General features: G+C 44.9%; 1 protein-coding gene across 2 annotated transcripts in view; it reads left to right on the forward strand.

Moving 5' to 3' along the window:
* The window catches only part of LOC121537082 (follistatin-related protein 1), a 65840-nt gene extending 43472 nt beyond the window's left edge, over nt 1-22368 (forward strand). Inside the window, exons 3-11 of one of the 2 annotated variants that reach the window (XM_041844844.2) lie at nt 2521-2622; nt 4163-4292; nt 5201-5233; nt 8382-8512; nt 13999-14117; nt 15077-15189; nt 15960-16070; nt 16228-16322; nt 22214-22368. In XM_041844844.2, coding sequence (XP_041700778.2) covers nt 2521-2622; nt 4163-4292; nt 5201-5233; nt 8382-8512; nt 13999-14117; nt 15077-15189; nt 15960-16070; nt 16228-16322; nt 22214-22255 — 876 coding nt within the window. In that variant the 3' untranslated portion in view covers nt 22256-22368. Of the gene's footprint in view, nt 1-2520; nt 2623-4162; nt 4293-5200; nt 5234-8381; nt 8513-13998; nt 14118-15076; nt 15190-15959; nt 16071-16227; nt 16323-16967; nt 18376-22213 lie in introns of those variants that run through there. The other variant, XM_041844845.2, reaches the window with a different exon arrangement.
* Nucleotides 22369-24639: the final 2271 nt, after the last annotated feature.

The raw sequence follows: 24639 nt of genomic DNA on the forward strand, positions 1-24639 counted from the left end.
CTCAGCCACCCGAGCCACGGCCTGTTCACCCCGCTACTATCTAGAAGGCGGAAACAGTACAGATGCATCAAAGCTGGGACCGAGAGACTGAAAAACAGCTTCCATCTGTTAAATAGTAACCACTAGCCGGCCTCCCTCAGGATCCTACCCTGAACCTTAGTCACTTTAATAATGTTACATACTGTTTCACCCACTTCATATGTACAGTATATACTGTATTCTAGTCATGGCTCATCCTATATACTGTAACTACTGCAGTACACACCTTTTCTATTCATATACTGTCCATACTGTATATACATAACATTATATACAGTATATACACTACCAGTCAAAACTTTGGACACACCTACTCATTCAAGGGTTTTTCTTTGTTGTTACTATTTTCTACATTTTAGAATAATAGTGAAGACATGAAAACTATGAAATAACACATATGGAATCTTGTAGTAACCAAAAAAGTGTTAAACAAATCAAAATATATTTTATTTTTGAGATTCTTCAAATAGCCACCCTTTGCCTTGATGACAGCTTTGCACACTCTTGGCATTCTCTCAACCAGCTTCACCTGGAATGCTTTTCCAACAGTCTTGAGGGAGTTCCCACATATGCTGAGCACTTGTTGGCTGCTTTTCCTTCACTCTGCGGTCTGACTCATCCCAAACCATCTCAATTTGGTCGAGGTCGGGGGATTGTGGAGGCCAGGTCATCTGATGCAGCACTCCATCACTCTCCTTCGTGGTAAAATAGCCCTTACACAGCCTGGATGTGTGTTGGGTCATTGTCCTGTTGAAAACAAATGATAGTCCCACTAAGCCCAAACCAGATGGGAGGCATATTGCTGCAGAATGCTGTGGTAACCATGCTGGTTAAGTGTGCCTTGAATTCTAAATAAATCACAGACAGTGTCACCAGCAAAGCACCCCCACACCATAACACCTCCTCCTCCATGCTTTACGGTGAGAAATACACCTTCGGAGATCATCCACTCACCCACACACGCGTCTCACAAAGACACGGTGGTTGGAATCAAATATCTCCAATTTGGACTCAAGACCAAAGGACACATTTCCACCGGTCTAATGTCCATTGCTCGTGTTTCTTGGCCGAAGCAAGTCTCTTCTTCTTATTGGTGTCCTTTAGTAGTGGTTTCTTTGCAGCAATTCGACCATGAAGGCCTGATTCACGCAGTCTCCTCTGAACAGTTGATGTTGAGATGTGTCTGTTACTTGAACTCTGTGAAGCATTTATTTGGGCTGCAATTTCTGAGGCTGGTAACTCTAATTAACTTATCCTCTGCAGCAGAGGTAACTCTGGGTCTTCCATTCCTGTGGCGGTCCTCATGAGAGCCAGTTTCATCAGAGCGCTTGATGGTTTTTGCGACTGCACTTGAAGAAACTTTCAAAGTTCTTGAAATGTTCTGTGTTGACTGACATTCATGTCTTAAAGTAATGATGGACTGACGTTTCTCTTTGCTTATTTGAGCTGTTCTTGCCATAATATGGATTTGTTATTTTACCAAATAGGGCTATCTTCTGTATAACCCCCCTACCTTGTCACAACACAACTGATTGGCTCAAACGCATTAAGAAGGAAATCAAATCCACAAATTAACTTTTAGATAGGCACACCTGTTAATTGAAATGCATTCCAGGTGACTACGTCATGAAGCTGGTTGAGAGAATGCCAAGAGTGTGCAAAGCTGTCATCAAGGCAAAGGGTGGCTACTTGAAGAATCTCAAATATAAAATACATTTTCATTTGTTTAACACTTTTGGTTACTACATGATTATATATGTGTTATTTCATAGTTTTGAAGTCTTCACTATGATTCTACAATGTAGAAAATAGTAAAAATAAAGAAAAACCCTTGAATGAGTAGGTGTTCTAAAACTTTTGACCGGTAGTGTATATATATATTTTTTTTGTTCCGGACTCTGACATTGCTCGTTCTGATATTTCGTAATTTCTTTATTTTTATTTTTGTGATTTTTTTGTGTATTGTTTTGTACTGCTAGGTATTACTGCACTGTTGGAGCTAGAAACACAAGTATTTCACTGCACCTTTGATAACATCTGCAAATCTGTGTACGCGACCAATAAACTTTGATTTGATTTGAGCTCGTGTTCACATGTGCGCTTTTATTTGTGTGTGTGTGCGTTTGCAGGTTGTATTGTTGTGGTTTCTGAGGGGTTGTGAGTGATATTGTCTCTTTCATGTGGTTTTGTCGGTGAAACTGACAGTATCATGATGGAGAGTATTATAGGAGCATGCTGAATCTCACCCCACCTGGCACAGTGTCTTTACTAATTTCTGTGTGAAACCACTGATTCTATTCCAAACTCCGGCCTCTCTGAGAATCGCGCAACATTGCCACCTTGTGTCTATGACATGTAATTACAGTATTTTCTCCAGGTTCTGTCCTTATCGCTGACAGTGTCCTTACCTGCGAGTTTTAAATGCCAAAGCTGTGTGTGTATGTTTTCAATACTAACAATGTGTGTTTTCTCTTTCCTCAGGAGGTGCAGACTAAAAGTAAGGTTTGTGCCAATGTGTTCTGTGGCGCAGGAAGAGAGTGTGCCGTCACTGAGAAGGGAGAGCCCAGCTGCTTGTGTATAGAGGTGAGTCACGTCAAATCATGGTCATATGCACAGGATACTGTGTAAACGGTTCTATGAAATGCTTACTAGAAAGCTTCCTTACCATGCAATGTTAACAATAAATACAAGACTAGAGCAATAGTACGTAAATGCACAAAATACAAGTCAATACAAATACTATTTCAATTAAATGTTGTATAAAATAACAGAATGTGATATATTGAAGAGAAATACAGAACATACGGAATGTACTATGAATATACTTGTTAGTTAGCTTGTGCGTGCGTGTGTGTGTGTGTGTGTGTGTGTGTGCCTATGCATGAGTGTGCCTGTGTGTGCGTGCATAACAGAGTTTATCAGCATGTGAGAGTGTTGTTTGTCCAGGTATGCCAATTTTGGCTTGATCTTTTTATTCAGGGTCATTTATATATATATATATATCTTTTTTTTCCCCCACCTTTTTTTAACCAGGTAAGCCAGTTGAGAACAAGTTCTCATTTACAACTGCAACCTGGCCAAGATAAAGCAAAGCAGTGCGATAAAAAACAACAATAACACAGAGTTACATAAGAAATGGCTGATCTTTTTTTTCAGGGTCATTAAGAAATGGCTGATCTTTCTATTCAGGGTCATTTAGAAATGCCTGATAATGTCAGTGTCACCTTTAAAGATGCACTATGCAGATATTGCTCCTCCATTTCCTGGTTGCTAAAATTCAAATAGTTCACCTAATTTCAGTTTATGTGATAAAACAAGCAAGTATTGTGTAGAGAATCATTGTACCATCTAAACCGCTGTGAAATATATTTTCCATAACCAAAATTATTGTATATTTCAGCTGTCTGAAGCTGGTGTACAAAACCGAAAGTAAAAGACGCAAAAATGACACTTAAGAACGGGAAGCATAGAAATAGTGCACATAGAACAGATCTACTGCTTCTTAGACTTGCTTTCAATAAGAATGACAGATCACAACTCTAATTTCTATGTGAATTTGGTCGGGTCGCCCAAAAACGTACATATTGCAGCTTTAAGATAATTAAGGATAGGGTTTCATTGTATCCTTTAAGAGTGTCAAAGTCAAGTGTATATTTACATAGCTATAACTTTCTCTCTCTCTCTCTCTCTCTCCCTCTGTCTTTCTCTCTCTCTCCGTCTCTCCCTCTCTCTCTCTCCCCCTCTGTCTTTCTCCCTCTCTCACTCTCTCTTTCTCCCTTTCTCTCCCTCTCTCTTTCTCTTTCTTTCTTCTCCCACCCTCTCACTTTATTGCTCTCTCTTTATCTCTCCCTCTCTCCTCCCACCCACCCTCCCTCTCTCTCTTTCTCCCTTTCTCTCTCTCTTTCTCTCTCTTTCTCTCTTCTCCCACCCTCTCACTTTATCGCTCTCTCTTTATCTCTCCCTCTCCCTCTCCCCTCCCACCCACCTTCTCTCTCTCTCTCTCTCTCTCTCTCTCTCTCTCTCTCTCTCTCTCTCTCTCTCTCTCTCTCTCTCTCTTCTCTCGCTCTCTCTCTCTCTCTCTCTCTCTCTCTCTCTCTCTCTCTACCTTTCTCTCTCTCTCTAGAGCTGTAAGCCCCACAAGCGTTTAGTGTGTGGCAGTAACGGTAAGACATACCGCAACCACTGTGAGCTCCACCGAGACGCATGTCTCACTGGCCTCAAGATCCAGGTGGCCCACGATGGACACTGCCAGGGTGGGGAAAACACACACACACACACACACACTTTCTTGTTAACTTTGTGTGTGTATAGCACATTACTGACCTCTATTGCTATCTGATGCCTATATGCTCAGGGGTATAATCTCTGGTTGTCATGACACAGTCAGTGATACGTGTGAGCTGACAGGTCAGCTGTTGCCCATATAAGGCTATCCTATCATCATCCGACATACAGGTGACATATATGGTCCCAGACTCATCTTCGATTTAGCAAGTGTTGAACTTTGAACCTATACACCCAATGACCTCTTCTTGTCTGTCTGTTGGCCTGGACATTGATCAGGTTGATGATAAATCAGTTACTCGTCTGTTGTTGTAGGAGTGTCACAGAGAGGCCATCATGTCATGGTGTCCATGGGCATTAATGGTTATTGTGGCAATGTGACAATGATATGGTGAAAAACACTAGATGGGGAAAAACACTAGATACTGTAAAACAATTAATTAAAGCTGTTCTCTTTCTCTCACTCTCCCTTTCTCTCTCTGTGATCCTCTCTTTTTTCTCTCTCTCTCTGTCTCTCTTTTTATTTCTCTCTTTCTCTCTCTGTCTCTCTCTGTCTCTCTCTCTCTCTCTCTCTCTCTCTCTCTCTCTCTCTCTCTCTCTCTCTCTCTCTCTTTCTCTCTCTCTGTGTCTCTCTCTCTGTCTCTCTCTGTCTCTCTCTGTCTCTCTCTGCTCTCTCTCTCTCTCTCTCTCTCTCTCTCTCTCTGTCGTCTCTCTCTGTCTCTCTCTGTCTCTCTCTGTCTCTCTCTCTCGCTCTGTCTCTCTCTCTCTGTCTCTCTCTCTCTCTCTCTCTCTCTCTCTCTCTCTCTCTCTCTCTCTCTCTCTCTCTCTCTCTCTCTCTCTCTCTCTCTCTCTCTCTCTCTCTCTTTGTCGTCTGAAGAGAAGAAAGCAGAGCATGCAGCTGCCAGCCCAGGTGAGTGAGTGTGAAGCCGTAGATCTGTGGGCTCTGAGCCAATCAGAGCTCTGTATCTCTCAGCTTTTATTTACTCTAGTCCTTATGGGGCTTTATCAGACATAGTACACCTCTCTCAGAGCTCTGTCAGTGCTCTACTGATCTCTTATTGCACTAGTGATAACCACACTTCAGTTAACTGATAGGGAGTGTGCAGGGTTAGGGCTCAGGACTGTTCATTTGGGCACATAATGAGCTGGGAGGAACTGGTGTGCTCTGGACAGAACAGGGATTGTGTGCATTCCCTTTATCATTCTAGAGACTGTCAGAATGGCTAGAGTACCTGTTAGATTGTGGTTTTTGACTGTGTCACATTATCTATCTGTCACGCCCTGGCTCTGGGGACACTGTTATGTTGAGCCAGGGTGTGTAGATCTATGTAGTTTATTTCTATGTTGGCCTGAGTGACTCCCAATCAGAGGCAACGAGTGTCAGCTGTGGCTGGTTGTCTCTGATTGGGAGCCATATTTAAACTGTCTGTTTTTCCCGTTGTGTTTGTGGGTTCTTGTTCGTGTTAGACCGTGAACTGTCACGTTATCGTTTTGTTGTTTTGATCGTGTTCATAAATAAAGAGTATGTTCGTCTGCAACGCTGCGCCTTGGTCCTCCTCTCTCACCGACGATCGTGACAGAAGAACCCACCAAAACTGGACCAAGCAGCGTGTCCAGGAGCCATCGCTAGCAGATCTCCGTGGCAACCTCGACTGGGTCAAGCCTAGTGAGGAGCAGAGAGGGTGGACTTGGGAACAGTGGAGGAAGAGCTTCGACTGGGTCAAGCCCAATGAGGAGCTGAATGGGGGGGGTTGGAAGCAGAAGAGCGAGAGTTGGGCGAGAATTATAGAGGCCTGGCCCACGGGGAGGAGAGAACCCCAGAAAATTTTTAGGGGGGGGGGCTCACGACGTCGGGGCAGCAGGAGGCCGCGATAGAGCGGTCCAGCGGGTTGGCAGAGGAGGCCGCCAGGTTACGGGGGCCACTGGTCGAAGAGGGGATGGAAGGTGTAGAGGCACGGCGAGAGGTACTGGGGTGTGTTACCAGTCCGGCCCGTTCCAGATCCCGGTGTAGGGCCAGTGGTGTGTGTCCCCAGTATGGTCCGGTCTGTTCCTGCTCCCCGCACCAAGTGTACGGTGCGCGTCGCCAGCCCAGCCCGGCCTGTTCCTGCCCCTCGCACCAAGCCTACGGTGCGCGTAGCCAGCCCGGCCCGGCCTGCTCCTGCCCCTCGCACCAAGCCTACGGTGCGCGTCGCCAGCTCGGCCCGGCCTGTTCCTGCTCCCCGCACCAAGCCTATGGTGCGCGTCGCCAGCCCGGTCCGGCCTGTTCCTGCCACTCGCACCAAGCCAGGGGTGCGAGTCGTCAGCCCGGTCCAGCCCGTTCCTGCTCCACGCACCAAGCCAGGGGTGCGTATCGTCAGCCTGGTCCGGTCCGCTCCTACTTCCCGCACCAAGCCAATGGTGCGCGTCGCCAGCCCGGTTCGGCCCGCTCCTGCTCCTCACACCAAGCCAGTGGTTTGCGTCGTCAGTCCAGCACGGCCCGTGCCTGTTCTCCACACCAAGCCAGTGGTGGGCGTCGTCAGTCCGGCACGGCCCGTGCCTGTTCCACTGGTGCCTGGTCCGGCACCGGTCAGATGCGTTACGCCGGAGCTAGAGCAATCCGCTCCATCAGTGTGCAGTCCAGCTCCGGCCAGCGGGGCCAGACCGGACCAGGGGTACTTTGGGGGGTTGGAGAGGGAGTGGGGAACAGGCCCGGAGCCGGATCCGCCGCCAAGGCGGAGTGCCCACCCGGTCCCTCCCCTGTGGTATTTAGTTGGCGCGGTCGGAGTCCGCGCCTTTAGGGGGGGGTACTGTCACGCCCTGGCTCTGGGGACACTGTTATGTTGAGCCAGGGTGTGTAGATCTATGTAGTTTATTTCTATGTTGGCCTGAGTGACTCCCAATCAGAGGCAACGAGTGTCAGCTGTGGCTGGTTGTCTCTGATTGGGAGCCATATTTAAACTGTCTGTTTTTCCCGTTGTGTTTGTGGGTTCTTGTTCGTGTTGGTTTGTGTTAGACCGTGAACTGTCACGTTATCGTTTTGTTGTTTTGATCGTGTTCATAAATAAAGAGTATGTTCGTCTGCAACGCTGCGCCTTGGTCCTCCTCTCTCACCGACGATCGTGACACTATCTTTCTCTACGGCTCTGTCCCTCTCTCTCTTTCTCTCTCTCTCTCTCACTCACTCACCCCCCCTCTCTCTCTCTTTCTCTCTCTCTCTCACCCCCTCTCACTCCTCCTCTTTCCTTCTCTCTCTCTCTCTCAATTCAATTTCAATTCAATTTAAGGGCTTTATTGGCATGGGAAACGTATGTTAACATTGCCAAAGCAAGTGAAGTAGATAGTAAACAAAAGTGAAATAACCAATAAATATTAACAGTAAACATTACACTCAGAAGTTCCAAAAGAATAAAGACATTTCAAATGTCATATTATGTATATATACAGTGTTGTAACAATATGCAAATAGTTAAAGTACAAATGGGAAAATAAATATGGGTTGTATTTACAATGGTGTTTGTTCTTCACTGGTTGCCCTTTTCTTGTGGCAACAGGTCACAAATCTTGCAGCTGTGATGGCACACTGTGGTTTTTCATCCAGTAGATAAGGGAGTTTATCAAAATTGGGTTTGTTTTCAAATTCTTTGTGGATCTCTGTAATCTGAGGGAAATATGTGTCTAATATGGTCATACATTTGGCAGGAGGTTAGGAAGTGCAGCTCAGTTTCCACCTCATTTTGTGGGCAGTGTGCACATAGCCTGTCTTCTCTTGAGAGCCAGGTCTGCCTACAGCGGCCTTTCTCAATAGCAAGGCTATGCTCACTGAGTCTGTACATAGTCAAAGCTTTCCTTAAGTTTGGGTCAGTCACAGTGGTCAGGTATTCTGCCACTGTGTACTCTCTGTTTAGAGCCGAATAGCATTCTAGTTTGCTCTGTTTTTTTGTTAATTCTTTCCAATGTGTCAAGTAATTCTCTTTTAGGTCTTTCATGATTTGGTTGGGTCTAATTGTGTTGTTGTCCTGGGGCTCCTCTCTCTCTCTCTCTTGCTCTCTCTCTCTCTGTCTCTCTCTCTCTCTCTCTAGTGGTGTGTTATGTAGCAGACCGTAATGAGTTGAGGCATCATGTGATCCAGTGGCTGCAGACTGAGGTGGTCCCAGACGGCTGGTTTGTCAGAGGCTCCAACTTCACTGAAATCTTGTTGAAATACTTCAAGGTGTGTGTGCGTGTGTGTGTGTGTGTGTGTGTGTGTGTGTGTGTGTGTGTGCGTGTGTGTCAAACAAGCGTTTCAGTTGCGATATCTGTTCTATGAAGTCCGAAACTATGAACTTGAGACATGTTTTGTGTACACGACTTCCTACAGTGAGGGAAAAAAGTATTTGATCACCTGCTGATTTTGTACGTTTGCCCACTGACAAAGACATGATCAGTCTATAATTTTAATGGTAGGTTTATTTTAACAGTGAGAGACAGAATAACAACAAGAAAATCCAGAAAAACGCATGTCAAAAATGTTATAAATTGATTTGCATTTTAATGAGGGAAATAAGTATTTGACCCCCACTCAATCAGAAAGATTTCTGGCTCCCAGGTGTCTTTTATACAGGTAACGAGCTGAGATTAGGAGCACACTCTTAAAGGGAGTGCTCCTAATCTCAGCTTGTTACCTGTATAAAAGACACCTGTCCACAGAAGCAATCAATCAATCAGATTCCAAACTCTCCACCATGGCCAAGACCAAAGAGCTCTCCAAGGATGTCAGGGACAAGATTGTAGACCTACACAAGGCTGGAATGGGCTACAAGACCATCGCCAAGCAGTTTGGTGAGAAGGTGACAACAGTTGGTGCGATTATTCGCAAATAGAAGAAACACAAAAGAACTGTCAATCTCCCTTGGCCTGGGGCTCCATGCAAGATCTCACCTCGTGGAGTTGCAATGATCATGAGAACGGTGAGGAATCAGCCCAGAACTACACGGGAGGATCTTGTCAATGATCTCAAGGCAGCTGGGACCATAGTCACCAAGAAAACAATTGGTAACACACTACGCCGTGAAGGACTGAAATCCTGCAGCGCCCGCAAGGTCCCCCTGCTCAAGAAAACACATATACGTGCCCGTCTGAAGTTTGCCAATGAACATCTGAATGATTCAGAGGAGAACTGGGTGAAAGTGTTGTGGTCAGATGAGACCAAAATGGAGCTCTTTGGCATCAACTCAATTTGCCGTGTTTGGAGGAGGAGGAATGCTGCCTATGACCCCAAGAACACCATCCCCACGTCAAACATGGAGGTGGAAACATTATGCTTTGGGGGTGTTTTTCTGCTAAGGGGACAGGACAACTTCACCGCATCAAAGGGACGATGGACAGGGCCATGTATCGGCAAATCTTGGGTGAGAACCTCCTTCCCTCAGCCAGGGCATTGAAAATGGGTCGTGGATGGGTATTCCAGCATAACAATGACCCAAAACACACGGCCAAGGCAACAAAGGAGTGGCTCAAGAAGAAGCCCATTAAGGTCATGGAGTGGCCTAGCCAGTCTCCAGACCTTAATCCCATAGAAAATCTGTGGAGGGAGCTGAATGTTCGAGTTGCCAAACGTTAGCCTCGAAACCTTAATGACTTGGAAAAGATCTGCAAAGAGGAGTGGGACAAAATCCCTCCTGAGATGTGTGCAAACCTGGTGGCCAACTACAAGAAACGTCTGACCTCTGTGATTGCCAACAAGGGTTTTGCCACTAAGTACTAAGTCATGTTTTGCAGAGGGGTCAAATACTTATTTCCCTCATTAAAATGCAAATCAATTTATAACATTTTTGACATGCGTTTTTCTGGATTTTTTCTCACTGTTCAAATAAACCTACAATTAAAATTTTAGACTGATCATTTCTTTGTCAGTGGGCAAACGTACAAAATCAGCAGGGGATCAAATACTTTTATCCCTCACTGTATGTTTTGGACCATAAGGAAAATGAATTAGTCACACTGATTAAAGCTGTTTTTACCCTCCACATAGCACATAGCATTTGTCATAAGCTGTTACAACTAGGAGAGGTGACTGGAAACTATTGGGTTTTCACAGGAAGGACACCCCCTAACCTTCAGCCCCTCTCTCACACTGGCCAGCCTATGGTCTCCTGTACCCCCCATTACTAATCACATACCCCCCATCTTTATTCCCTTACACTCTCAGACTGGTACTGTAACCTTTATCCCTCCATCCATCCCTCCCTCCATCTCTCCATCCACCCTCTCTTCCTTTCCACCCTAAATCATCAAAGCTACCTCAAACCCTGCCTGATCATTTATGTGACAGCCGTCTCATGCATGTCAGTGGACGGCCGTAACTCTCCTTAATGACCATCCCCCTCCTGTGGTGAAGTACCCCTGGCCCTGCCACTCTCCCATTGGCTCAGAGATGGCCTTAAAGGAGAATTGCAGTCGATGTTCAGAAACGTTTAATTTATCTCCACTTGTTACTGTTTCTTCTACACACATGGAAACATGAGAAAGATTAATGTGAAATCAAAATACCATTGTTCTCCTGTCTCCTCTATGTGCCTCATGTGTCTGAGAGTTCCATTAACTCTCCACAGAGACAGAGCATAGTGATATAATGGAGCCTTTAGTATACAGTGCCTTCGGAAAGTATTCAGACCCGTTGACATTCTCCACATTTTGTTACGTTACAGCCTTATTCTAAAATGGATTAAATAAATACAAATCCTCAGCAATCTACACACAATACCCCATCATGACAAAGCGAAAACAGCTTTTTTGAAATTTTTGCAAATGTATTAAAATTAAATAAAACAGAAATACCTTATTTACATAAGCATTCAAACCCTTTGCTATGAGACTCGAAATTGAGCTCAGGTGCATCCTGTTTCCATTGATCATCCTTGAGACGTTTCTACTACTTGAATGGAGTCCACCTGTGTTAAATTCAATTGATTGGACATGATTTGGAAAGGCACACACCTGTCTATATAAGGTCCCACAGTTGACAGTGCATGTCAGAGCAAAAACCAAGCCATGAGGTCGAAGGAATTGTCCGTAGAGCTCCGAGACAGGATTGTGTTGAGGCACAGATCTGGGGAAGGGTACCAACACAGTTCTGCAGCATTGAAGGTCCCCAAGAACACAGTGGCCTCCATCATTCTTAAATGGAAGAAGTTTGGAACCACCAAGACTCTTCCTAGAGCTGGCCGCCCGGCCAAACTGAGCAATCGGGGGAGAAGGGCCTTGGTCAGGGAGGTGACCAAGAACCCAATGGTCACTCTGACAGCGCTCTAGAGTTCCTCTGTGGAGATGGGAGAAACTTCCAGAAGGACAACCATCTCTGCAGAACTCCACCAATCAGGCCTTTATGGTAGATTGGCCAGACAGAAGAGTTTGCCAAAAGGCACCTTAAGACTCTCAGATCATGAGAAACAAGATTCTCTGGTCTGATGAAACCATGATTGAACTCTTTGGCCTGAATGCCAAGCGTCACATCTGGAGGATACCTGGCACTATCCCTATGGTGAAGCGTGGTGGTAGCATAATTTTTCAGTGGCAGGGACTGGGGGATTAGTCAGGATGAACAGAGCAAAGTACAGAGAGATCCTTGATGAAAACCTGCTCCAGAGCGCTCAGGACCTCAGACTGGGGCAAAGGTTCACCTTCCAACAGGACAACGCCCCTAAGCACACAGCCAAGGCAACGCAGGAGTGGCTTCGGGAAAAGTCTCTGAATGTCCTTGAGTGGCCCAGCCAGAGCCCGGACTTGAACCCGATCAAACATCTCTGGAGAGACTTGCAAATAATCTCCACTGGTTACTGTGCAGCAACGATCCCCATCCAACCTGACAAAGCTTGAAAGGATCTGCAGAGAAGAATGGGAGAAACACCGCAAATACGGGTGTGCCAAGCTTGTAGCGTCATACCCAAGAATACTCAATGCTGTAATCACTGTCAAAGGTGCTTCAACAAAGTACTGAGTAAATGGTCTGAATACTTATGTAATTGGTATATTTCAGTTTTTTATTTGTAAAACATTTGCAAAGATTTCTCAAAACCTGTTTTTGCTTTGCCATTATGGGGTATTGTGTGTAGATTGATAAGAAAAAAACATGTTTTAATCAATTTTATAATAAGACTGTAACGTAACATAATGTGGAAACAGTCTAGGGGTCTGAATACTTTCCGAAGGCACTGTAGTCCCACACACCACTACATCTACCCACTAAAGATATAATGGAGTCTTAAAGTATCCCTCCACCCAAATATAGCGGTCCATACTCTGTGACCCCCGTGGGGGCAACAGGTCCCAGCATCCAAACCCCTCAATCCCCTTATCTGACAGGGCCACAGCCACTCTGTCACTCTCTTACTCTCTCTCCTTCTCTCTCTCTCTCTCTCTTTCTATTTCTCTCTCTCTGGAGACTGTCTCACTTCCTCTCCCTACACAGTATGTCTGTCAATTTCTCTATAGAATATAACTCTATGGCTGTTAAAGATTTCCATTTGTCCCTTCAATAAGCTTTAATTGGAGGAGGGCTCTACACTGTAATGGAAAACTGTAATTTATACAGTAATTCTGGGTATTATCAACTGTAAAATACTATGAATGCATTAAACTGTAGCATACTGTAAATGATTGTGCATTGTGGGGAAATGTTGTGGACGGTGAAATAATTGCTTTTTTACAGTGCAATACAGTCAATTCGACGGTATTGAACTATGTCATTACACAGTACTTTGCTACTGTATTGAGATTACAGTAGGTGTATTGCACTCTGAAATACAGTAACTTACTTACCAATAGCTGCCTGTAAGTTACTGTCAAATTCACTGCAACCCCTTTACAATGTAGGGTTGTCAGGCGACCGATGACCACTGGTGATGTCACGACTTCCTCCGAAGCTGCCTCCTCTCCTTGTTCGGGCAGGCTTTGGCGTTCGTCATCACCAGCCTTCTAGCCACTGCCGCTCCTCATCTCATCATTCCATTTGTTTTGTCTTGTTTATTACACACACCTGGTTCATATCCCCTCATCAGTACCTGTATAAGTGTTCCCTCTGCCCCCTTGTCTTTGTGTGTGATTGTTTATTGTGGAGGTTAGATTAGCTTGGTGGAGCTCCTTGTATTTTATATCGCCGGGATATTTCCCTGTGTGCCTTGTTTTTTTCCCAGTGCGCCTGATTTACGCACTGGAGTGTTTGATTTATTGCTACAGTACGTGCCGCTGTGTTTTCGGAAATAAACCCTTTTATTCTGTGATTTACCCTCCTGCGCCTGACTCCTTCAAAATCACTCACCACAGGTGATGACTGCCACAGACAGTCTCAAAGTGCAAAGTTCACTCTGGATTAGCAGTCTTGGAAGCAGGGTTTTTATCAGGTAGAGGGAGATATTTAGAAAATGATTGAGAGAGGAATTGATATGACCAGAAGAAAAGTGAGAGTGGGGGGAGTGGAGATTGGGTTATGCTTGGAGGCTAAAATATATTTGATTAGGTTTTCTGGTTATTATTCACTTGTATGATTTTATATTAGCCTACAGAGGCCCATGACACTCTTCTCTTCTCTACTTCTACTAACTCTGCTCGTTTCTCTGTGTGTGTGTGTGTGTGTGTGTGTGTGTGTGTGTGTGTGTGTGTGTGTGTGTGTGTGTGTGTGTGTGTGTGTGTGTGTGTGTGTGTGTGTGTGTGTGTGTACAGAACTACGACAATGGTGACTCCCAGCTGGACTCCTCAGAGCTCCTTAAGTTCATCCAACATAATGACTCCAAGGTGGACATGCAGTCATATTCAGACCAGGAGAACAACAGGCTGCTCAGGTCAGTGTGTGTGTGCTTGTGTGTGTGTACTTGCGTGCATGCTATTTCATCTTTATTTGTATATACAGTACCAGTCAAAAGTTTGGACACACCTACTCATTTAAGGGTTTTTTCTTTATTTTTACTATTTTCTACATTGTAGAATAATAGTGAAGACATCAAAACTATGAAATACCACATATGGAATCATGTAGTAACCAAAAAAGTGTTAAACAAATCAAAATATATTTTAGATTCTTCAAAGTAGCCACCCTTTACCTTGATGACAGCTTTGAACATTCTAGGCATGATCTCAACCAGCTTCACCTGGAATGCTTTTCCAACAGTCTTGAAGGAGTTCCCACATATGCTGAGCACTTGTTGGCTGCTTTTCCTTCACTTTGCGGTCCAATTCATCCCAAACCATCTCAATTGGGTTGAGATCGGATGATTATGGAGGCCAGGTCATCTGATGCAGCACTCCATCACTCTCCTTCTTGGTCAAATATTCCTTGTAGAGCCTGGAGGTGTTGGGTCATTGTCCTGTTGAAAAACAAATGATAGTCCCATTAAGCGCAAACCGGATGGGATGGCGTATCGCTGCAGAATGCTGTGGTAGCCATGCTGGTTAAGTGTGCATTGAATTTTAAATAAATCACTGACAGTGTCACCAGCAAAGCACCCCCACACCATCACACCTCCTCCTCCATGCTTCACGGTGGAAACCACACATGCAGAGATCATCCGTTCACCTACTCTGCGTCTCACAAAGACACGGCGGTTGGAACCAAGAATCTCAAATTTGGACTCATCAGACCAAAGGACAGATTTCCACCGGTCTAATGTCCATTGCTCGTGTAAGCGTAACAAAATGTGGAAAAAGTCAAGGGGTCTGAATACTTTCCGAATGCACTGTACTTAGCTATGAGTACAGGCAGTGAATGTGAACCTGTGTGTGTGTTTCTCTCTGCTCTTCCCAGGAGCCTGTGTGTGGATGCCCTGATAGAGCTGTCCGATGAGAATACTGACTGGAAGCTGAGCTTCGATGAGTTCCTCAACTGCCTGAAGCCCGGCTTCAACCCACCTGAGAAGAGTGAGCTCACAGACACATGACCCTTGACCCAATTACTATGATGACAACACTGCACACTACTGCTGACATCACACATGCTTTTTTTCTCAGTTCATTACACAAATACCTCTATATCAACCTCTTAGACACATGCAGTAAACATGCAGTATTTGTTTACAGTGCATGGGATGTACATATGGTAATCAAAGTAGCTAACTTATTCACCACACCCGCAGGCAAATCCATTGTAACTCACCCTAAAATACTTACAATTCAATGCAGCAAAAACAGCTCAATGTGATTTATTTACAGACAACTGTATTTTTTCTTGGTCTTTTGTACTGTACTGAGTTGATCAAAGTTGTGCATTAATGATGCAGGGGAAAGTTCAGTGTGATAGGAAGAGCGGTTCTGGGAGAGAGCCCTATGACTTCACTCACAGCTGCAGCAGGCAGCAGCACACATTCCAGTCCAGAACACAGAGCCTACCCTGGGGCCTCACCAGAGCCAAGGATACAGATAGTAGAATGCTTTAACATACTGTACACACACTCTCACTCTCTATCGCTCCAGTGCTCTCTCTCTGCTGCGGACTACAGCACTACTTAACTGCGTTAAATGTTTTATTTAGACAGCTAGAACAAACCGATTCAAGTAAAACAGAGGATATGTAATTATTTCTGGTCACTTGAACAGACTTTAGTGTTACATCTGGTGTGTATGAGAGGCACTATAACTGCTGTACCCAATGTATTTTTCATCTAAATTCTATGTGTCCCCCTCGTCTGCAGAGTGTGCACTGGAGGATGAGACCTATGAGGATGGGGCTGAGACACAGGTGGAGTGTAACCGCTGTGTGTGTGCCTGCGGCAACTGGGTCTGCACAGCCATGACCTGCAATGGTGAGGAGAGGCACACCAGCACACCTGTATAGACACACTGATTCATCTACAAGTCATCCGAACCACATACCGGACTTACAGATAAGGACTCAACACCTGTCTTTCTCTCTCTCCAATTGATCCTGTAATTCTTTCATCCTTTGCATCTCTTTCTTAGACAAGACAGCGGTCGTCGAGGAGACCGGGGAGGCAGGGCAGGAGATGACCGAGGAGGAATGGAGTCTCCGTGTGGCCGAGCTCAACAAGCACCAGGTCAGCCTGTCGCCAGGGGCAACGGGGGTGGGGCGGGGGCAAAGTTCAAGGGACATACCGGGCCACTCTACAATCTCCCCAGACATATGGGGTAGCTCTGGAATTTGTCTATAAAGAGTTGGGCGAGTTGTGCTTTATTGATGACTAACCTTGTGCAGACCGTGTGACTCGTTTGTGTGTGTGTGTGTGTGTGTGTGTCTGTGTGTGTGTCTGTATTGCTTTAGTTAAACTCATGAGGGAGCAGTTCTGGCTCTCAGCAATAGCAGAGTCAGCGAGTTCATGTACTCTGTCCTCAAACAGAATATCTTCCAACATCCAACAACAACATCCAGCCCTGTGGGCTGAATTTATTAATACTAAAATGTAAGCCAATATTGAAGTTAAGAACTGGTAGAGATCCCTACACAAGAGGAACTAAGAGAAAGTCATCCTCGACACTGTGTAGAGGAAAATGGGGTAATGAGTGTGGGTGTTTATCTGTAACTATATAACCATGGCAACATGGCATACAATTGTTCTTCTCATGACAATATTTAACACTCTCCTCCCAGATCCGCTTTCTCCCTCTATCCCCACATCTCTCTCTCTCTCTCTCTCTCTCTCTCTCTCTCTCTCTCTCTCTCTCTCTCTCTCTTTCAAAAACAGGAAACACTGGAGAAAATGAAGGCCAGCACAAAGGAGGCCTAAGATGCCTAAAGAAGGAGGGTGTGAAGGAAAGAGAGAGAGAAAAAGACTTCACTCTTCCTCCATTCTTGATGAGGCCCTGTGCTGTCGCTGAATTTACTTATATGTTCATTATTATAGCTTTTTTACTATGTGTCTTTTTGTTTATGTGTGTTAGATGCAGGGGCAGTCAAAACTATTATTTTTGGAGTTCCTTGAGTTAAGTACTGTCTTCATGCTCTATTGTGTTACTGCACCCCTGCACAAGGAATGGGGCCATTTTCTACCGCTAACTTTTTTTAAATTGTTTTCAATGCATTATAAACACAGTATTTGTTGGTATGGCTTTTGTTTGTAAAATAGCAAACGGTAAATGGTTGGCGATGAGAAACATGAGAGATGTTTGTAGTGAATTGTCGGGACACCTTTCTCCATCAAGGAATAAAATCACCTTTAAAGTCCTTCCAGATGTGTTAGAGAAATGTTGAGCAAAAAGATGATAATGTCCTGTTGCAGGGGAAGGGGATGTCCATTACTACTTGATACTACTTGACCAATGCACTTCTCCTTCTATGACTAGCAGCATAGTTGCAGGCCTTAGTGGATCGTCCCATTTAGTTAGAATCCTATGCTTTTTGACAAATGTGTTTGCTTCTATGTACAATTTGTTATATGCTTGATTTGGAGATCATATGTGATTGCAATGGCACCTGTCCTATATTCCGTTGACTCTCTCAGGTGCTTGTTTTAGAAACATCGAAGCGTAGATTGTAGAATGAAAGCAACAAGCACCAAGCACAGAGCTGAGTACAGCAGGGAGAGAACTGAAACCAAAGACTGACGGTGACTATGATGTTGATGTACGATGATGTACGAACCCCTCCAGGCAAAGCATTTCTCTGGACCCAGCAACAACACTATACCTGTGCTTGTCAAAGATCAGTCATAAGGAATAGCCTCGCTGTCAGCTAACGTAGCTTTGACGCATCTCTAACTCAGAGTGCATGCGTATGTGAAATAATGTGTGTCTGTGATGAGGGAGGGTTTTTGAGAGAGTGTGTACTGCCTACAAGTGTGTTGTGGTGTGTCATATTTGTTTTGTTATTTTTTATTTGTCAAAATCCCACTTATTTTGAGAATTGTGAGAATTATCAGTGCCTTAAAACCTGCAGACATACACGGTAGAGGTCTCTTGTCCTGCAAGCTTTAAACCACAATTGGAATGGGCAAGACTATTCTTGGCAGAATTTTGGTATAAAACTTAGAGCTATGTGGTTTAGTCCTTGTTAAATGTTTGTGTAAAAGTTGCATAGCTAGGTGAAAACTAGGTTTTTATTCTGAAAGGAATGCTGAGTCTATAAGGAGTATGCATGCCAATAAAAAACAACTCATACAGTACTACAAATGTCTCAACCTCTTGTGTGTGTGTGTGTGTGTGTGTGTGTGTATGTGCGTGAGTGTGTGTATACAGTGAGCACCATAATTCATTGGACAGTGACCATTTTTTTGTTATTTGATTCTGTACTCTATCACTTTGAGTTTGAAAGGATACAATGACAATGAGGGTGAAGTGCAGACTGTCAGCTTTAATTTGAGGGTATTTTCATACATATCGGATGAACCGTTTAGAAATTATAGAAGCTTTTGTACATGGTCCCCCCCATTTTCGGGCATCAAAAAACATTGGACAGTTTAACATAATGTAGAATAAAGTAATAATTGTTAATATTTGGTCGCATATCCTTTGCATGCAATGACTGCTTGAAGTCTGTGATGCATCGACATCACCAGACACTGGGTATCTTCCCTGGTGATGCTCTGCCAGGCCTGTACTGCAGCCATCTTCAGTTCCTGCTTGTTTCGGGGACTTATTGCCTTCAGTCTCCTCTTCAGCATGTAAAATGCATGTTCAATTGGATTCAGATCCGGTGATTGACTCGGCCAGTCAAGGATTTTCCACTTTTTGGCCATCAAAAACCCCTTCGTTGCTGCTCTAGCAGTATGTTTAGGGTCATTGTCTTGTTGCATGATGAAGTGCCGTCCAATGAGTTTGGAGGCATTTGGTTTTATCTGAGCAGATAAAATATTTCTGTAGACTTCAGAATTAATTGTTCTACTTCTGTCTGCAGTCACATCATCGATGAAGACAAGTGAGCCTGTTCCACTGGCAGCCATACAGGCCCAAGCCATAACACCCCGTCCACCATGTTTCATGGATGAGGTGGTATGCTTTGGATCATGGGCATTTCTTTTTTTTCTCCACACTTTCCTCTTTCCTTCACTCTGGTACATGTTAATCTTTGTCTCATCTGTCCACAATACTTTTTTCCAGAACTCTTGGGGCTCTTTTAGGTGCTTTTAGCAAACTGTAATCTCGCCTTTCTGTTCTCCAGGCTTATCAGTGGTTTGCATCTTGTAGTGTACCCTCTGTAGTCCTGCTGGTGTAGTCTTCTATGTATGGTAGACTTTGACACATCTACACCTGCATCCAGGAGAGTGTTTTTGATCTGTTGGGCTGTTGTCAGGGGGGTTTTCTTCACCATAGAGAGTATTCTCCGGTCATCCACTACAGTGGTCTTCCTCGGTCTACCGGGTCTTTTGACATAATTGAGTTCACCAGTTTTTTTTTTCTTGTTAATTATGAACCAAACTGTTGACTTGGGCATGCCAGTGTTTTTTCAATGTTCCTGATTGATTGAATTTCATTTCTGAGCCTTATGACGGCCAGCTTCATTTGCATCGACACTGCTGTCTTCCTCATGTTGTCACACCCCAACAACAACCTCCAAAGGCAATAGCAATGTCTAGAATCAATACTATTCATCAACAGCTCTCCTGCATTCACTAACGACACAAATGAATACACCTGCCTAATGACACACATCTGTGAAGCCAATTTAACAAATACTTGTAGTACCTTAAAATGGGGGGACCATGTACAAAAGGTGCTGTCATTTCTAAACGGTCCATCCGATATGTATCAAGATACCCTCAAATGAAAGCTGACAGTCTGCACTTCACCCTCATTGTCATTGTATCCTTTCAAACTCAAAGTGCTAGAGTACAGAACCAAAATAACAAAAAAATGTGTAGAGGAAAATAGGGTAATGAGTGTGGGTGTTTATCTGTAACTACAGTCGTGGGCAAAAGTTTTGAGAATGACACAAGTATTGGTCTTCACAAAGTTTGCTGCTTCAGTGTTTTTAGATATTTTTGTCAGATGTTACTATGGTATACTGAAGTATAATTACAAGCATTCCATAAGTGTCAAAGGCTTTTATTGACAATTACATTAAGTTTATGCAAAGAGTCAATATTTTTGTGTTGACCCTTCTTTTTCAAGACCTCTGCAATCCGCCCTGGCATGCTGTCAATTAGTTCTGGGCCACATCCTGACTGATGGCAGCCCATTCTTGCATAATTACATTTTAGTCATTTAGCAGACGCTCTTATCCAGAGCAACTTACAGGAGCAATTAGGGTTAAGTGCCTTGCTCAAGGGCACAGACAGATTTTTCACCTAGTTGGCTCGGGGATTAGAACCAGCGACCTTTCGGTTACTGGCACAACGCTCTTAACCACTAAGCTACCTGCCGCTTGGAGTTTGTTAGAATTTGTGGGTTTTGTTTGTCCACCCGCCTCTTGAGGATCGACCACAAGTTCTCAATGGGATTAAGGTCTGGGGAGTTTCCTGGCCATGGACCCAAAATGTCTATGTTTTGTTCCCCGAGCCACTTAGTTATCACTTTTGCCTTATGGCAAGGTGCTGGAAAAGGCATTGTTCATCACCAAACTGTTCTTGGATGGTTGGGAAAAGTTGCTCTCGGAGGATGTGTTGGTACCATTCTTTATTCATGGCTGTGTTCTTAGGCAAAATTGTAAGTGAGCCCACTCCCTTGGCTGAGAAGCAACCCATTTTTTACATTTAAATTTTTTTTACAGAGGAAGAACAATGATTTACAACCCCACACATGAATGGTCTCATGATGCTTCACTGTTGGCATGACACAGGACTGATGGTAGCGCTCACCTTGTCTTCTCCGGACAAGCTTTTTTCCGGATGCCCCAAACAATCGGAAAGGGGATTCATCAGAGAAAATGACTTTACCCCAGTCCTCAGCAGTCCAATCCCTGTACCTTTTGCACAATATCAGTCTGTCCCTGATGTTTTTCCTGGAGAGAAGTGGCTTCCTAGCTGCCCTTCTTGACACCAGGCCATCCTCCAAAAGTCTTCGCCTCACTGTGCGGGCAGATGCACTCACACCTGCCTGCTGCCATTCCTGAGCAAGCTCTGCACTGGTGGTGCCCCGATCCCGCAGCTGAATCAACTTTAGGAGACGGTCCTGGTGCTTGCTGGACTTTCTTGGGCGCCCTGAAGCCTTCTTCACAACAATTGAACCTCTCTCCTTGAAGTTCTTGATGATCCGATAAATGGTTGATTTAGGTGCAATCTTACTAGCAGCAATATCCTTGCCTGTGAAGCCCTTTTTGTGCAAAGCAATGATGACGGCACGTGTTTCCTTGCAGGTAACCATAGTTAACAGAGGAAGAACAATGATTTCAAGCACCACTCTCCTTTTAAAGCTTCCAGTCTGTTATTCTAACTCAATCAGCATGACAGAGTGATCTCCAGCCTTGTCCTCGTCAACACTCTCACCTGTGTTAACGAGAGAATCACTGACATGATATCAGCTGGTCCTTTTGTGGCAGGGCTGAAATGCAGTGGAAATGTTTTTGGGGGATTAAGTTCATTTTCATGGCAAAGAGGGACTTTGCAATTAATTGCAATTCATCAGATCACTCTTCATAACATTCTGGAATATATGCAAATTTCATCATAAAAACTGAGGCAGCAGACTTTGTGAAAATTAATATTTGTGTCATTCTCAAAACTTTTGACCACGACTGTATATAACCATGGTAACATGGCATACAATTGTTCTTCTCATGACAATATTTACTACTCTCCTCCCACATCCTCTTTCTCCCTCTATCTCACTTCCTCATTCTCTCTCTCTCTCTCTCTCTCTCTCTCTCTCTCTCTCTCTCTCTCTCTCTCTCTCTCTCTCTCTCTCTCTCTCTCTCTCTCTCTCTCTCTCTCTCTCTCTCTCTCTCTCTCTCTCTCTCTCTCTCTCTCTCTCTCTCTCTCTCTCTCTCTCTCTCTCTCTCTCTCTCTCTCTCTCTCTCTCTCTCTCTCTCTCTCTCTCTCTCTCTCTCTTTCAAAAACAGGAAACAGTGGAGAAGATGAAGGCCAGCACAAAGGAGGCCTAAGATGCCTAAAGAAGGAGGGTGTGAAGGAAAGAGAGAGAGAAAAATACTTCACTCAAATGTGTTTACTTCTATGTACAATTTGTTATATGTTTGATTTGGAAATCATATGTGATTGCAATGGCTCCTGTGCTGTATTCTGTTGGTTCTCTCTGGGGTTTGTTTTAGAAACATCAAAGCGTAGATTGTAGAATGAAAGCAACAAGCACAGAGCTGAGTACAACGGGGAGAGAACTGAAACCAAAGACTGACGGTGACTATGATGTTGATGTACGTTGATGTACAAACCCCTCCAGGCAAAGCATTTCTCTGGACCCAGCAAAAGCTCAAAACAACATTTTTCTGCAAAGTAAAAAACAAAAAAAGTATATAGAGGGTGAAACAATAAATAGTGGGGAGAGCGCGTCCATCTGGCCCACGCAGATGTTTTACTTTTCAGTGCGTCATTTTTGGGGGGGCTACTTCCTTTTTTTTCAAGCGATCTAATAGTTTGGCCAGGTAAACATGTATTTCAACGCGCATTTCACGATCTGACATAATGGTAGCCTACTTTTGGCTTTACATAGGCGATTTGCAATTGTTTCATGGTTCTTGGTCGATTTGTATGCATTTTGAACGAAGAGCCGTTTGGGAACGAAGAGCTCTTACATGAACCGATCCAAATGAGCCGGCTCACCGAAAAAAATTAGAATTCCCATCACTAGCTACAGAGTTGTCGCACCTGCTTGTTACAATTTTGCAGTTCACCATAGTTTCTACTTGATAGCAAAGTCACAATTGGCTATAAGCATATCATAAAAATTCAGGAAAACCAAAGGTTCATGCTGGGGGGGGGGGGCTAGACGGATTACTTCATCCTATCCCAGGTATTCCTTAAAGAGGTGGGGTTTCAAATGTCTCTGGAAGGTGGTGAGTGACTCCGCTGTCCTGGCGTCGTGAGGGAGCTTGTTCCACCATTGGGGTGCCAGAGCAGCGAACAGTTTTGACTGGGCTGAGCGGGAACTATGCTTCCGCAGAGGAAGGGGAGCCAGCAGGCCAGAGGTGGATGAACGCAATGCCCTCGTTTGTGTGTAGGGACTGATCAGAGCCTGAAGGTACGGAGGTGCCGTTCCCCTCACAGCTCCATAGGCAAGCACCATGGTCTTGTAACGGATGCGAGCTTCAATTGGAAGCCAGTGGAGTGTGCGGAGGAGGGGGGTGACGTGAGAGAACTTGGGAAGGTTGAACACCAGACGGGCTGCGGCATTCTGGATGAGTTGTAAGGGTTTCATGGCACAGGCAGGGAGCCCAGCCAACAGCGAGTTGCAGTAATCCAGACGGGAGATGACAAGTGCCTGGATTAGGACCTGTGCCGCTTCCTGTGTAAGGCAGGGTCGTACTCTCCGAATGTTGTAGAGCATGAACCTGCAGGATCGGGTCACCGCCTTGATGTTAGCGGAGAACGACAGGGTGTTGTCCAGGGTCATGCCAAGGCTCTTCGCACTCTGGGAGGAGGACACAACGGAGTTGTCAACCGTGATGGCGAGATCATGGAACGGGCAGTCCTTCCCGGGAGGAAGAGCAGCTCCGTCTTGCCAGGGTTCAGCTTGAGGTGGTGATCCGTCATCCATACTGATATGTCGGCCAGACATGCAGAGATGTGATTCGCCACCTGGTTATCAGAAGGGGGGAAAGGAGAAGATTAGTTGTGTATCGTCAGCGTAGCAATGATAGGAGAGGCCATGTGAGGATATGACAGAGCCAAGTGACTTGGTGTATAGGGAGAAAAGGAGAGGGCCTAGAACTGAGCCCTGGGGGACACCAGTGGTGAGAGCACGTGGTGCGGAGACAGCTTCTCGCCACGCCACTTGGTAGGAGCGACCGGTCAGGTAGGACGCAATCCAGGAGTGAGCCGCGCCGGAGATGCCCAGCTCGGAGAGGGTGGAGAGGAGGATCTGATGGTTCACAGTATCAAAGGCAGCAGACAGGTATAGAAGGACAAGAGCAGAGGAGAGAGAGTTAGCTTTAGCAGTGCGGAGAGCCTCCGTGACACAGAGAAGAACAGTCTCAGTTGAATGACCAGTCCTGAAACCTGACTGGTTTGGATCAAGAAGGTCATTCTGAGAGAGATAGCAAGAGAGTTGGCTAAAGACGGCACGCTCAATAGTTTTGGAAAGAAAAGAAAGAAGGGATACTGGTCTGTAGTTGTTGACATCAGTGGGATCGAGTGTTGGTTTTTTGAGAAGGGGGTGCAACTCTCGCTCTCTTGAAGACGGAAGCGACATGGCCAGCGGTCAAGGGATGAGTTGATCAGCGAGGTGAGGTAGGGGAGAAGGTCACCGGAGATGGTCTGGAGAAGAGAGGAGGGGGATGGGGTCAAGCGGGCAGGTTGTTGGGCGGCCTGCAGT

Source organism: Coregonus clupeaformis, chromosome 23 (genome assembly GCF_020615455.1).
Source record: "Coregonus clupeaformis isolate EN_2021a chromosome 23, ASM2061545v1, whole genome shotgun sequence".
NCBI classification, from domain to species: domain Eukaryota; kingdom Metazoa; phylum Chordata; class Actinopteri; order Salmoniformes; family Salmonidae; genus Coregonus; species Coregonus clupeaformis.